This window comes from Branchiostoma floridae, chromosome 15 (assembly GCF_000003815.2).
Source record: "Branchiostoma floridae strain S238N-H82 chromosome 15, Bfl_VNyyK, whole genome shotgun sequence".
Lineage (NCBI taxonomy): Eukaryota > Metazoa > Chordata > Leptocardii > Amphioxiformes > Branchiostomatidae > Branchiostoma > Branchiostoma floridae.
Genome location: NC_049993.1, coordinates 6,735,513 through 6,752,029, shown reverse-complemented (window position 1 = coordinate 6,752,029; position 16,517 = coordinate 6,735,513). Strand labels below are relative to the sequence as shown.

At 41.7% G+C, this 16,517-nt stretch overlaps 2 protein-coding genes across 2 annotated transcripts in view; one reads left to right on the top strand and one right to left on the bottom strand.

The window, feature by feature from the left end:
* The first annotated feature begins 453 nt into the window (after positions 1–453).
* On the top strand, positions 454–1,491 carry LOC118432264. The gene has a single exon (XM_035843799.1). It carries the CDS (start codon positions 454–456, stop codon positions 1,489–1,491), a length of 1,038 nt encoding a protein of 345 aa, XP_035699692.1.
* A 2,439-nt stretch (positions 1,492–3,930) lies between these two features.
* LOC118432263 overlaps positions 3,931–16,517 on the bottom strand; it is a 29,554-nt gene continuing 16,967 nt past the window's right edge. The window contains exons 20-35 of the mRNA XM_035843798.1: positions 15,666–15,771; positions 15,016–15,223; positions 14,081–14,448; positions 13,420–13,552; positions 13,209–13,285; positions 12,762–12,855; positions 11,745–12,010; positions 11,192–11,388; positions 10,607–10,678; positions 9,999–10,103; positions 9,253–9,403; positions 8,716–8,769; positions 7,686–7,852; positions 6,952–7,194; positions 6,192–6,301; positions 3,931–5,104 (exon numbers count right to left, since the gene is read on the bottom strand). Coding sequence (XP_035699691.1) covers positions 5,032–5,104; positions 6,192–6,301; positions 6,952–7,194; positions 7,686–7,852; positions 8,716–8,769; positions 9,253–9,403; positions 9,999–10,103; positions 10,607–10,678; positions 11,192–11,388; positions 11,745–12,010; positions 12,762–12,855; positions 13,209–13,285; positions 13,420–13,552; positions 14,081–14,448; positions 15,016–15,223; positions 15,666–15,771 — 2,424 coding nt within the window. The 3' untranslated portion in view covers positions 3,931–5,031. The remainder of the gene's footprint in view (positions 5,105–6,191; positions 6,302–6,951; positions 7,195–7,685; positions 7,853–8,715; positions 8,770–9,252; positions 9,404–9,998; positions 10,104–10,606; positions 10,679–11,191; positions 11,389–11,744; positions 12,011–12,761; positions 12,856–13,208; positions 13,286–13,419; positions 13,553–14,080; positions 14,449–15,015; positions 15,224–15,665; positions 15,772–16,517) is intronic.

Below are 16,517 nucleotides of genomic sequence, written 5' to 3'. Positions count from 1 at the left end.
GTAAACGAATGTTGCAAATGAATGACTTATTTATTATGCTCAAAATCATAAGGGAGCTGGCCAGGGAGACACCTCAAAGTGGTTTCAAAGCATTATTTTTCAAATCTTTTCTTAAAAGATTCAACACGTATACACAATGGATTACAAACATTGTAAAATACTTACAGTGGTACTTCATAACCTTTGCTAAAACTTACTTATTCACATAGATACACGCATAATATCATATATATACCAATTATCAAAACTGCCCTACCCTTACTTATTCATCTATAGGCACATGCATTATCATATAGCATAAAACACATTGACATTTTGCTCGGGCCATTCCCACTGGCTTTTTTTCTAGGGTTTAATTCCATATGACTCCTGTTTGGAGTGTCATCCTCGCAGTACTGTGTGCAGGCTTTTATCACCCAAACCTTCTGACCCTTATTTCATAATGACATCAACATGAAATATGTTGCAGCTGCAAAAGGCAACGAACACCACATCATCACGTTCGATGGGAGAGATTCAGAATTGGGAGCGTTCGCCGAACTTCGTGGGGTTGCCGTATCTCCTCGTAACGAGGTATTTGTGATTGAAAAGGAACTATGTCAGGTGCAGATATTCAACCTGAAGGGCGCATACGTGCACCATTTCCCTACAGTTGTGTCGAGAAGTGAAGATGTGAGCCTTGATGGGAGTATGCCCGCGCCCGGACATCCTTTATTTATGTGTACTAGGGATGGAGAGTGGCGCAAATATGGCGAATCGAGTGAAAGAACCTATAACCTCTTCTTACCACATCGTATTGCCGCCGACAGACAGGGCTTCCTGTGGGTAGTGGGGATGGTAAATGTTCGTTATTCCCATGCTGAACTGAACAATATATCTACTGTAGATTGGATGTGCCCTACTGACCGAGTTGTGCAATATAATAGGAACGGTGTGGGATTGGCCACGTTTGGTATTCGGCATGGAACATGCATTGACGGAATGGCCGTGGATCCACGAAATGACCACATTGCTCTGATGGGTTGGAAAGACAGCTATATGAAGGTCTACATATTCCGTCCAGATGGATCTGTTGTGAGGACATTGGTTAGGAAAGAGCGCTTGGTGCCATTTTCTTCCACCCTTGCCGTCAACAGAGATGGAAACATCTTCGTCCCAACCCGCACGGGTACGGTACAGGTGTATAACGAGACTGGACAGTTCCTCTTCAGCTTCGGGAGCTATGAAAGCGGTGATGGCGAACTCAAAGCTCCTAGAGACATCTGCACGGACAGGTATGGAAACGTTATCGTAGCGGACCGCAAAAACAAGCGGGTATCCGTGTTTACAAGCCGCGGACAATTCGTTCACCATGTCGCCATTGGACTGACGGTAGAACACATTGCTGTAGGACCAGAAGGACAGTTGGTAGTGACCTATCCCGTCGATAATGGCGGGATCGGGATGCACGGACGCCCTGTCCGCTACAATGTTAGTATCTTATGCCCGTAGCCAGGGGGGGGGGGTTCGGGGGGTTCGGAAGAACCCCCCACACGCTGAAAAGGTCCGCTTTTTCATGCATGAAGGTCCACTTTTTCATGTCCAAGAATTTTTTTTAAAGGCATGACTGATTTCCATTTTTTACTTATAGACATTTCATTCAATCTTAGTGAGTCTATCAGCAAAATTTGCCCAAGAAAGTGCAGGAAATGGCTTTTCAGAGGGTCCAGATTTAAAAATTTCCCCGGACCTCCATTCAGTCCATTGCGACGCCTCGCGCCTTTGGTGTCAGACATGGTGAAAATAACTGCCTCAAAGACTTATGCCAAAAGCCTTGTGTATTTTGATAGAAATTCCATTTAACTTAGCCAGCAAATTTTGCCCGTCAAAATGCAGGAAATGGGGTTTCAGAGGGTCAATATTTTAAAAATTTTCCAGGGGAGCATGCCCCCGGACCCCCCTAGGCAGCTCACGCCTTCGGCGTGAGTCTCGCGCCTGCGGCGCTCGATGGTCCCACAAGTACTAAAAAGAACCCCCCCAACCAATATCCTGGCTACGGGCAGTGCCTGGCGTGCTTCGTAGAACATTTTATCGTATCACGTCTTGGCTGCGATATAGACCACTTCAATGCCGTATTGGGTAAAGTGTTCGCCTAGCATGTTGCGGGTTGGTCCCAGACCGAGTCTTACCAAATGCATAGCAATCTGAGAAAGAGTAGGTTGAACACACACCACTGACAATGGACTGGAGTTATCTGTAAGATTGTACAATCTGCACTGTTCTTAGTACTGTTCTGATTTTAGCCAAGGTGTGCATGCTAAATATATGAGTAGACTTATATAGTAATGGTGTTACAGTAGTGTTTACAATGATGAGTAATTCTCAGCACGGGAAATATTTAGATTATCAACGAAGTTGGTAATCCTATTTCCCGTTGTTGGTAATTGCTTTGATAAGAATCAGTACCATTTTTGTAGATTGAAGTTGCAAAATATGCATAGCCTTATTTTATACCTTGGTTGAAATTGAAATTGCAAAGATATTATGGAAATCAATTTTCGTTAAAATCAGAATCTTATGAGTGATAGTTTCATTTGACAATCTTGTGCAACAGGTTTCCCTGTAAAGTCTTTGCACAGGTGCATTATATTCTCTATGAGTTGCTACGGTGGTGCAGTATTGAAACGTGTAACTCTTGAGTGCATGGAAAATAGGAGCACTATCGAAAATGTAACAATACAGGACAGCAACAATATTCACTTCTGTTATAACCTTTAATATTTGAATAAAGTCATGTTAATTTTAGCACTAAAAATGTTGTGTCCTTAATTTGATTATTTGTGATGTCACGACAAGAAGCTTCAGTTATCCATAAATACTATAGTTACACAATCCTAGCATCTATGGTAATTTCAGGATCAGGCTGAGACCTGAGTCTAGATGTTTTAAAAGATTGACCTGCTTTTACAGTGGAAAAATTTGTCTCCGAAAGATTTTCCAATATGCACTACTTTCCTGTAACGTCTAAGGCACTGATTTGTTTCTAAAAAAAAACAGCCCTTTCCAATCTATCTGCAGCTTCTGCAAGTACTAGACCGGACAAATTAATCTACTTGTTTTTCGCTGGCCAGAAACTGGGACAGATTCTACCACCCAGTTTTGAATCGGAACTATTGTCTTATGGAATGTATTGTCTTAATTTTACCTTTTTATGATATCTTATGATACAAAAATGAAATGCAGTTGATCTAATGATAATGTGTGTAGAAGAAGGTGTCCGCAGCGCGACAAGTTTTCTGTTGTACTTCATCATCATAACCTCCGGCTTTTATATCCTTTGGGACCGCATCTGTTTAACTGATCAGCTTACTTCTCATTGCAAGCATGTGTGCTTGTGCAAAGTCTATTGTGAGAAACAGGGTTGCCGAAATACGTTACACAAACTGTTGGAAAAAAGTAAGCAGAACACACGACATTACCAGCGGACTAGCCTATCGCTGCGATGCTTCCAAGTAAAGCTGTGTTGACCAATGAAACGAAGATGGTCGCCGCCTTAGGATCGGCCAAAAGTTTTTTTTTTTTCATGAGTTGACTTGCTAGATGATGCTTTTGATCGCTGTTATAGTTTTTACAACTTATAACTTGTTAGATGGCAAATGGCTACTATACATGTGGTACTGTTGGGAGCAAGTCAACTTTTATTCAGCTCTGCCAGTTGTCCATGATAACTTCCAAACTCTGTCTAAAAGCTATCTAATGAAGAATCAGCTGTTGATAAGAATGAGATTTGAAAAAAAGACAGTATTGCTAATACTTCATTACAACTTCTACATAATGGACTTAAGCATCACTCTTAACTCTAACAGTACAGCTTCATAGTGACTGTATTCTGTATTACATTCTAGAGTCAACTAGGGAAACTATCTTATATTCAAAATAGCCTTCTCTTTAGTAGCTTTACAACAGCTATCACTTCAAGCAAGCATAGAATCATGATACACTTAAACGTATTTGAAATACTAATCACCTTGTTCAGCTTATTATTTAACAACTTGCCAAAACACAAAACTGGTCTGTGTTATGTTTTGAGGTGGTTTACAGCTTATTCAAAACAAACACACCAAAACTTCAAAGTGAGCAAAATACTTGTCGAGATACTGACTACTGCCAAGATATTCCTCATATCCAGTTTGAAAAAGCTTGCTGACAAAACATGGCAAAAACAGTCATTCTGATCTACATGTAGTTTGTTGATTCTATGTAAATGTGACAAGGCATTCATTTCATCATTATATCTTATACATTGGAGCGAGCAAGTTTACATTTTGTTTCTCATGTCTCATAAAACAACAAAATGGGCTTAACTTATTCTACATCAAATTTTGCGATGAGAGATTCATAAAGTTTTTTTTGGCACAATTACATTTGTCAAAGGTGTGAAATGTTATTTACAACCCAAGACAGTTTGTTCTCTACCTTACGTACTACTCAACTTAACTACATTTCAATTGATTTATCTGTTCATCTCAACTTTAAAGTGGCTCTTATCAAGTTTCGATTTGGAAAAAAACAAACCAACAATACATATCAATGCAAAGAAAAGAAAATGACAACTACAGTCAAACCTGGATTAGCGGCCATCTCTGCAGACAAGCTAAATATATTACATTTTAGGCATAAGGCAAAAGGTTCATATATATACATTAACTATTCGATTTCTTCTGCCTAATACCTTATACCTAAATATACATTAAGTGAACAGGTAGGTCCTCCAAAGAATGGAAAGACAGGAATTCTGTCATTGCTCTCTTGCCTAGATTATTCCAAGAATTCGTTTCTCCGATCTCTTGAATTGAGCAAGTATCAAGAAATCAAAACTGCATGCAGTAGACTACATTCATTTTCCATAATTTATATTGCCAGGGAAACTTAAACACAATATAACTCTTTAAAGCTCTCAGCATTCACAATGCATTCTATTCAGTTATAGACTTTGTTGGAGGGACCTTAACGTCTTGCCCTGCTTGCATGGAAGACCTTTAATTTCCTTCATCACACCTTTGGAATGGTTTCCCTTTCGTCATCCTCATCCATCCTGAAGGCCTGGTTGTAGTGTGCAACACCACTGGGAAAAACAAAAAAGAAGAAGCATTTGGATTTTTTTAGTTAAGAAATTGGTCGAAAAATATCGTCAGCTCATCAGTTCACTGGCTTTTTCTTTGTACTTTAGGGTGTGAACTCTACATGGCCCCATGGATATGGGACACCTTGCGGTCCCCGGTGTATCTTTGGGCCCTGAGCCAGGCACCAGGAAGAATTTAAGAATTTAAGTCGGACTTAAGGGGGCACACCCCAGTTTATTTGGGGTTTCAAATGGAGGCGGCACACCCTGAAGTCTAGCGACCATCTCTTCCAGAATTTATCCTGAAGCAAAATACAATTGTAACTGGTTATGGGGTGAGAGGATATTCCTTCAGCTACAAGACCAACTGAGTTTCGATCCTTCAACTTCTTTAATTTTGAAAAATTATAGGGAAAAACCATTATTTTCATGTCAAAAATGATGCACAAAATCGGGCACTTTCGCTTTGGATAAAACAGATGAAGCAGATTTTTCCGGCAAGCACGACTGATACTGCCAGAAAGAGGAAAGTCTAAAGAGTAATCCAGCCAATTATGAAGAAAATTCTAGTACTACAGTTTTTTTAATCATCCAAGACGCGCGGCATTGCAACTTGGCTTAACACAGCGCTTCAGAGGTCAAGGTCATCGGCCTGTTTACATTCAGGCGTAGGAATATCCCGGAAGTAAGGCGCGGACCAAAACACAATTTGCACCCAAAACACACCATTTCCTACGCTTTTCAGCCATGTAACCGTTTAATGTCATTTCGCAGGAAACAATGAGAAATCTCAACTCAAACATAGACCCTCGGAAGCCTTTCGTCACTTTTTTGTCGCGCACTACCACGGACCCCGGTGGCGGAAGAACTGGGGTGTGCACCGTTAAAATGAACCAAGGAACTAATAGATGCAATGATCTATCCGTGGGGAACACCAAGGGGTATCCCCACCCACCACCCCCGGTATCCGGCAGTCCACCGGGACAAATTTGTGGCTTCGGAGCCCGGCCGGGGATACATCCCTGATGGGGACCGGTGCAAATGGGACCTAAGCATAAGTTTGTAACACTAGTTGATACATGTCACTCACTTTTGTCTGTTACTAAGGGAGTTGCGGTACGACACGTCCCCGCTGCCGGGCATGGCCTGGACACTCATACTCCTCCCACCGTTCCTTGGTTTCTTCCTGAAGGACGGGCGCTGTCGGGGAAAAAGCTGATTGTTACAACTCTGAACAAGATTGTTCCTAATACTACAAAATCAGAAGGCAGTCTCTGTTTCCTTTAGTGTTTTATCAGTTTCAACCATTATAAAATAAAAATGTCATGATCATTTTTTGGGATATTAGATGCTGAACTTTTTCATATTTCATCAACATTGCAAAGATTATATAATGTTCACTTCCTTAAACCTCTATTACGAAAACAGCAGTGAATTTAAAGCAATCTTAGTAAACTACCATTACTGGTAAATGCAGCATCCATAATCAGTCAGATATGCACACTTCAGATATCCTGACACTCTTCATAAGGCCTTGAGAATACCGTTTTTGTTTTACTGTGGTGGAACAAGGAGGTTGAAAAGGGTAACCTCCTTGAGTGGAACTACGAGAGTTGACATTATAATAGTTTGAAACAAGATCTGATATTCGTCCATCGGATGTCGATGAAGACCTTGACCTCGGGAATCTTCGGAATCAGTTGCCACCCACGTACCAAATATCACAATCTATCTAATAGGTATTCTCATGTTCTGGTGGTCCTCTACTAACACAAACACACTCACATACAAACACACAAACGCTACCAAAAATATAACCTCCTTGGCAAAGGTAAAAGACGAACACACACCCGTGTGGGGTAGGGTATCCGAGCGGTGTGGTGCATCAGGGTAAGGCCGCGGTGGAACAACATGGCCAGGAACTGGACGGCCTGGATGACACCAAAGCACAGCGCCGTTGCCAGGCCGATGGGATTGGAACCCAGGATGGCCAGTTCAGACTGTTGCGTGAGGACGAGAATGAGGGTCAGCCAGATGGCATTGGCGACAGCAAACACCATCAGCCAACCATTCCGCAGATCCACAAGGGCTTGCTGGATAAAGAAAGAATTGCTTATGGTCATAGAGTTTGCCCCAACATTTGGTGACTTACAATTGGTCTGATGGATGTCTTGCATGGGTCATGGTCTTGATTTTATGCATGAATTCTGCATGCCTTTCTATCACACTTTAAACATCTTATTTCATTTTAAAGATGAAAAATGACACTACTTCTAATCAAAACATTAATCTTTGCAAACTCAAGCCCAAAGGCTAATTGCAAGAGAACAAACTGATGTGACAAAGTTAAAACAAAATGTAAGAATGTTTACCTTAGATACGACATGATGATAAAAAAAGGTTTAAAAAAATGTATGAGTGTTTACTTGAAAACAAACTGACACGACAACATAAAAAGGTAAAAACAAAATGTATGAATGTTTTTATGAGAACAAACTGACATGACAGCATAAAAAGGTAAAACAAGATGTATGAGTGTTTACTTCAGATGTTTGAATTAATCGATACACTGTACACATCTCACCTTGAGTTCGTCCACCTCGTTGAAGGTGGTGAGTTCTGGATCCAGACACTGCGCCCGGAGCGCCTCCCAGAACAGCGCCTCGTTCAGTCGGGTCGACGCGGCCTCCAACATGACGGTGGTGTTCAGCTGGTCCACGATGTACCGCACCCTCTCAATGTCAGCCTCACCTGGAGATTACATCATTTTATAACACCAGAACATTAATCTCACGTCCTGTTTGTGATTATACCAGTTACAACAGATTATAACAGTTTTGTCACACACATGAATGTGTTTTTTGAATGATATGTAACTACTTTGATGTCCCTGATGTACTGCACCCTCTCAATGTCAGCCTCACCTGAAGATTACATCATTTTATTCAGATTCTCAGAACTTTTTGACAGATGAGCAAGCAAACAGGTATTTGCTGGTGGTTTCGGCAACCTGTTTGCCTGGCCTGCACATGACTTTGTAACTACTAGTACATTGGTCCACAATGTACCGCACCCTCTCAATGTCAGTCTCCCTTGAAGATTTAAGATCATTTAATAACACCAGAATATAACCTCATGTCCTGTAATTGTCATTATGCCTCTACCAATCATAGCATAACAGTTTTGGTGACATTGGTTTTTTTTAATGATATGTATGTAACTACATTGGTCCATAATGTACCACACAATCTCAATATCAGCCTCCCTTGCAAGATTAGACGTCAATTTATGAACCCGACATCCATGCTTTCATCCAGGCATGTGTCCTTGCGTACTTTGGACGCACAGGTCTAAAAATGAATAGTCAACAACAAACTACACAATAGAAATACAAAATCTTAAAATTCTACTTAGTACAATACTTACGAGGCTAATAAATTATTTAAGTATTTGAGCTGATAATGATATATAATGGCAACTTGCAAGAATTCTGAATTATACTCTTTATAATTATCTTTTCTTTTTAGGGACATCAAGTCGACAGGTGTCAGTTTCAAATTGCAATACATGCTCAAAATACTGCAGTTTGAAACCTCTGTCCGAATAAAACTTACGGTCATTTGGGTTTCTCATGTTCTTCAGAGAATTCATGATGCGCTTGACATGGGCTGAAAAATGAAAACATAAAATGAGTCATTCCACAATCTGTTAATCACAACACATCAAATAGTCCGAGTTAAAAAAAAACCCACAAACTTCCACTGTCCATGGACCCCTAGGCAGTCATTTCCCACAAAGTATGTGGCCATTCACCTCTTAAAGTTAAAGACAGTCAATCGATTAAGAAAATAGTAGCTCAGGATCCACTGTCACTGTGGAAACCGGTCACAACAGCCTCTAACATCATGGTAACCAGCAGTTCCCAGTCTGTTACTATCTACAGTTAGCATAAACAATTGTACACATGTATGCTGAAATCAACAGAATGAAATCGACAGATGTAGGAAATTTTTCTGAGACTGAAGTGTAGGTCATCAAGCCCCTAGGGGCCTGACCAGGGGAAGAACTGCTAGAAGCGTGTTCTAGTCAGAATAGACATCAGTGAATCAATCAACCATACAATGGAGGAACAATGTCATTCCATGACTCACCTTTCTTCGTGATGCAGTACCTCTCGTTGAGTTCGGTCACTTTCATGGACTTGATGATAGCAAGGTCCCACTTGGTCACCACATCTCGCTCCAGAAAGTTCTGCAAGTACTCCGACAGACCGATGGACTTCAGCCACTCACGGGTGCTTTCCTGGGCGTTGGGAAAAGGGTAGGGAAGGTAGTCTCATTCAGATTCTCCTGTCAATTTTTCAAACAGGCACTTGCTGGTGGGTTCGGCAACCTGTTTGCCTGACCTGCACATGACTTTTTATGGTAAAGGAGGTGTGTGCAATTCCTTCTCCACCCCCTTGTCTACTGGCGCCCTATGTCTCACAGGGGCAAGAACTCATTGGTAGTCACATTATAGCCTTTTTAACTCTGTACCTCTCCAACCAAAGTCAAATACCCACTTTTACATTTGGGTGGAGTGAGGAAAGTCGTGTTACTGGTAGGTGCCTTTCCCAAGAGCACAATTAAGATCAGAAGCATGACAAGATTTGAACCCACTTGTCAGGACCTCCAAGCTTCTGGGCCAAACACCCTATAGTTACGCCCCACAACAGGAAAGTCCAACCAATTTTAATTGATTCATAAATGGTGCACCAACCTAACACATTCCTAGCTATTACCGATTGCGATCTCTGTGGACACCAGAGGCTTTGGTCACAATCCCTGAATTGATACTTTACTGGTCTGACCAATCTGGAAGTCAGACAAAACTTAATGACTATGTCAATTAAACTTACCGGTACTTTGTAATCTGCAATGTACTCTGGGATTTTCTTGATTTCACGCATCAGCTTCTCGCGGTAGAAACTGTACGAATCTCCCATGCCGATGTCGATCAAGTCCTGAAATCAGTTGAAGTGCAGACAATATTGTTTGTCAGATCAAAGTCAAAGTGCTGAGTGAAGACCCCAAAACTCACAGATTTACACAATTAGAGGGTTATGTTTTTGGTGCTGCTTGTCTGTCTTTGTGAGTCTGTGAACAGATCCATATGATATTTGGCAGGTGGGTAAGGATCAGGAAATATAATGGGCCCCCTAGCGGCTATCTAAAGTACTGCGGTGGGACTTTCAACTTAGCCTGATTACCATGCTCCATAGTAAATGCTGGTTCACTACTTTTGTTTACTAACACCTGGTACTTTCGCTTGCTTACCGCGGGTGTTAGCAAGCAAAAGTAGTGAGCCAGCAGTTACCACGGAGGATGGTACGCAGGCTACTTTCAACTTCGATATCCAGTAGAACAATGAAAATGCTGTCACAGTGATGAATGGTAAACAGACAACAGATTTTGCATCTAAACAATGCTCAATGATGCAGCCAAAGACAGTTAAAAGCATTCCTACCTCATTCTTCATGCCAGAAATAAAACTGGTGTCATCGTAGCCATGAGTGGTAAAGAACTCTTCCAAGTCGTCCTGAAGAAGTCAAAATGTTGGCATTCATCGTCATTGTGTAATGATTTATCAATTTTAATTTTTTAGCACAGTCAACACATTTAAACATCAAGCTGAATGAATAGTGAGTTATAGCAAGTTTACAGCAATTTTCCAACATGATAAAAATCTTGCTGTATCTTTGGTAGTAACACAATGGCGAAGGCAAAACAGATTTTCAGCAAGTTGTGGACTTAATTAACACAGCAAAAATACTCAAATTTACATTAGACATGCTATTGCAAAATGTACTTAGTTGCTAATTGTTAGAATATGCAGTACAACTTTGCACCAATGTGTGTAGTTGGGTAATAAAACTTTCTCTGATAAATTGTACACAATGTAGTTACGAAAGTTACTCTAAAATCATATCCAGTTGCTTATTAATGTAACTGCTATTTGCCATATCTCATTATTACCTGGGCGTCTAACCTTCATTGATTTACACATGTTTTCCAAGACGTAAATTTGAACAATATATTTAGACTTTTATACCTTATGTGTCATCTTCCATTGCGGGAAGTACCTCTCCAGCCAACCACGCACGGGTAAAATGGAGTCTTTCTGGCTGTAGTACTGCGAATATCTCCTGGTTGGACGGCGAGCAATGCGTCGGGCAGACGGGCCACGAACCACTTGTCCCGCTTCAACCCAAGGAGTTTTCTTCCTCATCATAGGTTTTGTTGGTCGATCTAACAGAAAACAGCCATTTCCAGATGTTTAGAAGATTCTGTTTGATTTCTTTCAAAGTATAATACCATTTGTATGGGGAAGTATTGCATATTTGTTTGCTTATTTGGGTTTATTCAGTTTAGGCTTTATCTATGATAACAGTGGAAGGGGAAACAAAACTGATGCTGGCAATCTTTACATCCCTCTGTCTCCTCACAGATATAAATAACATCAATCATCATATTAAAAGATATTGTTTTACACTTAGACATAAATAAACAACAGAAGCATCTAAAGAACAAAAGTACACTGTCTAATACTAATTCTAGACATTTAAGATGAGGTCCCTCAAGATTTAAATGAAGATATCTCCTACCCTCATCATGACCATCATCTGGTGTGGCAAACCCGACACTTTTCGGTTGTTTCGAACGTTCCTCCACCGTTATCTCATCAGCATCAACTGTTGGCTTTGCATCCTCCTTACTCTCAGTCTCTCCATCCTTCGCTCCCTCTGCCTCCTCCTCATCCACAGTTTCCTCCTCCCCATCTGACTGGGAGGCAGCGGTGCTGTCCACACTCACGCGCTCAGACGTCGGGACACGCTGGTAGCCACCTCCCGGTCGGCACCATGGGCAGCAGCTGTCGGAGCAGAATTGCACAAAAATGTACACTGTCACCGGTGGAAGCAGGTATGGTGTTTATCTATTTAGAGTATTTGAATTCATCACAAAGTGATGGGGAGGGCAAAACAGGTCCAAAAGACCTTTATCAGTTGCCCTTCCTCACATAAAGGTAACATCAACAACGTACGGTACAATAAATAACATTTGATTAACAGCATATGAAATATGACATATACAAAATACGAAGACGTAATCTGGATAGTACTAACATACCTGATTGACTGACTTAGTGCAGCCTTAAAGCTACATTAAGAACTACACCCACAAGAAGTGGACCAAGTACAAGGAAGATCGGATTGAATCTGACTGTAGTACAAACTGAATCTGTTATTGGCAGAGTTGAATAATTTGCCTTGCATTCAGTAAATCTTGAGTTTGATCCCTACAGGAGTCATACCAAAGGCTTTATAAATGATACACTCTGCTTTCTCTGCTTAGTACTCAGCATTTGAGGAAGACTATGGGAGTTGAACACACACACCACTACCAGTGAACTAGCCCCCTGCTGTAGTGACTGCACACAAGTTGTGTGGCCCAGGGCGCCAAAAATGAAGATGGGCAACACCCTACATGTATGCATCATCTGTTTCGAGAAGGACTTTTAAGTTAACCTTTTAATACATACACTGTCAGTCTTAACATTGTATCCAGTCTAGCGATTGTTTCAATAACTAGGCATGAGATGATCATTATAGATTCAATCTTACCTGGTACAAAGATGGCGAAGTTTGTCCATCAAGTTGTCGAACCAGCTTCCCCCACCTCCTCCCCCTGGCTTGAAGGTTTTCTGTTCACGTGTTCCTAAACCATGAAAGAGAAATAAAGAAATGTGTTTTATGTGCATGTTACATATACATGTGTGTATTATACATTACATGTACATGTAATGTAATATCCTGACTCCATTACTGTCTGTTTGTTTGTATTGCATATCTGTTAAACCGCCATTTGGCATAACACACCAGGTTTGTACTGAAGAGTACAAGCTTAAAGTATCCGGACATACTTAAATGATCCACTCACACCAGGAAGGACCCTTGCTCGTTTTGATAAGTGTGGTCACTGTGACCAGTGGGTTCTTTTATGTTCTTGAGGTGTACCTATCCTCAAACATGGGATCTAAAACATGGGACTGAAAACGAAGGAATCCTCACCCCATGATCTGTCAGTCATGTTACAGATGCTGTAGATCATCAGAATCAGGTATCCTCCAGGCAGGCAGAACAGGTACCTACAGGTATTACACATTATGGTCATATCAGACAAGCCAATGAACTGAATCAAAGCAATGCTACAGGACAGATTTCAGTTATCATATCTAGTAGTCAGACTGTCTGTGTTGGACTAAATGTGTGTTTGGTTTACCAAATGCCGTGCAGCACGCAGTAGAACTCATAGGGATGGACAAGAGCCGTCACGATGAAGATCCCGATGAGACAAAGGAAGTAGAGGACGGTGATGTTGGCTGGAATGTCCACCGTAAAGTCAAAGCCACTGGCTGTAGGGAAAACAGGAATCAGGTACACTGATGAAGGGTACGTAGACATTCAGATAATAAGATATAGAGAAGAAAGGCTACGCAAGATGTTGTAAATGGTCCGACTGCCTCAGATAGCATCCATTATCTTTCATCAGTGACTGAGGAAAGTCTCAGAGGTCCAACCCAAGTGTTCGTGGTTGTTTTGATTTTGCGGTAGTGCTATAGTCACACTTCATACTTCTTGATAAATATGGCTATTCAATTTTTTTTTTAAATTGGGTCTGTGTTCAATTTGTGCTTTGTACGTATGTATGAGCCTTTACTGTAATAGGGTCTCCTACATCATAATACCTTACAAATGTAGTATTTTGTACCTACATTATACAAGTTCACGTAGCACCTAGACAATGGGAGAGAAGACGGAACAAAAATGTTTGCAGTGGCTTTGAGATGGCGGTAAAGTGGTCGCCAAGAAATCTGTGCACATTAAGTCACCGCAAACATTTCAGTCTGCATTTACAGTACTCAGTAGCACTCATAACTTACGTCGTCTGCATCGATAGAAGACCTCCAGGTACACCGAGGAACAATCAGGAGCTGGGGGGTCCGTAGGTTTGGGAGGAGGTGTAGTAGGTTTGGGTGGAGGTGGTGCAGAACCAGTTGATACCGCTATGGCAAGGGTGGGCCCAACTGCAGTACTAGATGACACAGTACTGCCTGCCTTGAACTCTGGAATGTTTCTTTTCCACCGCTCACGACGCGACACTTGGGAGGAATTATTGTCGGCACTCATCTTAAGACCCTCCAGTCTTCTGTCCCACCACTTTTGCATGGACACATTTGCAGGGAAGAATTCGGAGGATGCGATCAGGTTGCAAAGTTGCTTTCCTTGACAGTTGAAACCATCTTCGCCACTGAAAAAAAAAATTAAGGCTTGTTACCCATAGATTAACCTGTTATCTACATTAATTTGGAGCCACATGCACTGCAAAATAAAGGTATTCATTTGTTCATTTGCTCATTTATTGATCCATCCATCCATCCCAAACTACCTCCCTCCCTCCCTCCATCCATCCATAGCCACACCCACCCATCCATCCAACCCCACCCACAGACCCACCCATCCATCCATCCATCCATCCATCCATCCATCCATCCATCCATCCATCCATCCATCCATCCATCCATCCATCCTTCCTTTCATCTATACAACCAAATCCTTCCATACATGAATCCATCCATACATCCATCCATCCATCCATCCATCCAGCAACCAACCAACCAAACAACCAACCAAACAACCATCCACTAACCCACATGCCCATTCATCCTGTTGTTTTGTCTGAAAAAATCTGTATGTCTAATTTGCGAATGATTAAGATTAGGTTATATAACACCATGGTCAGGAGAAAAGCATAGGTATGGCAGTTGAAGGGAAAAAATGCAGCTGGCTCGAACCCTGTACTGCAACCTAAACTTACGCTAGAACACCCATGGCCAGGCTCGGGGGGTATGCCTCAGCAAAGTACTCTGGGCATAAAGTAGGGCTCCAGATGGTGGAGACGGGGGAGCAGACGAACGGGTCGCTGCGCCCGTAGGTGGCATTGGTGATGTTGAGTACGAGGCTGCCGGGGCACTGGAGCAGCTTGTAAGGCTCATTCGGGCAGGCGATGATGCGCTCCGGCAGACCTGGTCGGAGTCAAGGAAACTCTGATTGTTAAAAAGAAACTAAACTTCATGGCTTTAGCCTCTCACTGGGGGAATAAAAGCACTATACAATGTCATGTATTTTAGACTTGCAACCTTCCAAGCAACTGACTCTTAGCAATAGTTCAAACTTAGAAAAAGACTCCGTCCTTTTTTGTTTATGGAAGATTCATTTGCACATGCAGCAGTCTTCAGTTGGTTTTTGCTAGATCTATTCTTGCTTTTTTTTTTTGCTTAACAAAGTTCCCCGGTGCATACTATTTTCAAATACATCTAGTATATTTATTCTTATCCAAAAAATTTCTTTCAAATCAAACATGTACTATATGTTCAAGTCCAAACATTGGGTTATCCCAAAAATTACAATCACTGAGCCCTTTCTTTATATGTACATGTACTGTCAACTGAGTTGCCCAGTACTCACCACTGGCTGAGGAGTTGGTGATGAAGGCCACCACAATCTGTTTGGCTGTTCCTATGGCAACCACCGTCATGACGAGGGCATAGATTAGGGTCAGACCCTTGGCGAGCTGTGGAAGACAGGTGTAATTTTATGAACAATGCCCCACGGTGTAATGGACCATATAATCTGTACATATTGGCCAATGTTCATTTTATAACCATTATTTATTTTTTGATATATTCATTAAATTTTATGAGGCACTGGCTAGTTTCCATACAGCATCCAGTGTGTCAGAGCTCCTCGTTATTTTTTGGCAATGGCTCAGGGGCGGAAGCCTTTTTTACTGAGCTTGTGTGTAATGGATCACATAGTCTGCTCAGTGGAGCATGTCCCAGTTGCCAAAGTGGTAACGCAAACCCGCTGCTTGGCCATCTGGATCAAATTCTGTGGATGCGCGGGCTGGAGTTGAGTTCTAAGGTCGGCCCCAGCTCGAACATGTTGTAAGAGATTGCATTTGTGATTTCGGATGGTGACGCAAAGCCCGTGGACCCTCGTATGTAATCTCCAACCAGATCCATGGTGGCGTAATGTATAGTATCAAACTTCAAGCAAATCCTTCATATGTACTGTTATGTCAACTGAGTTGCCCAGTACAGTGCCATAAGATAGTATCAAAGCTGGCCAGGAAGTATAGCCGGCTAAGGGAGTCAAACGGGCACCAGTAAGTTTGATTCTATACATTACGCCAACATGGATCTGGTTGGAGATTACCTCGTATGAGGGAGGTTCAGGCATAAGCCTCAAGTGTCAAACCTCTGAACATAAAAGAACCCAACACACTTATCGAAAAAAGAGGAGGGACCCAGTGTGCTT

Coding starts and splice junctions, on each gene's coding strand:
- LOC118432264 (XM_035843799.1), top strand. CDS start 454: ATGAAATATGTTGCAGCTGCAAAAGGCAACGAACACCACATCATCACG.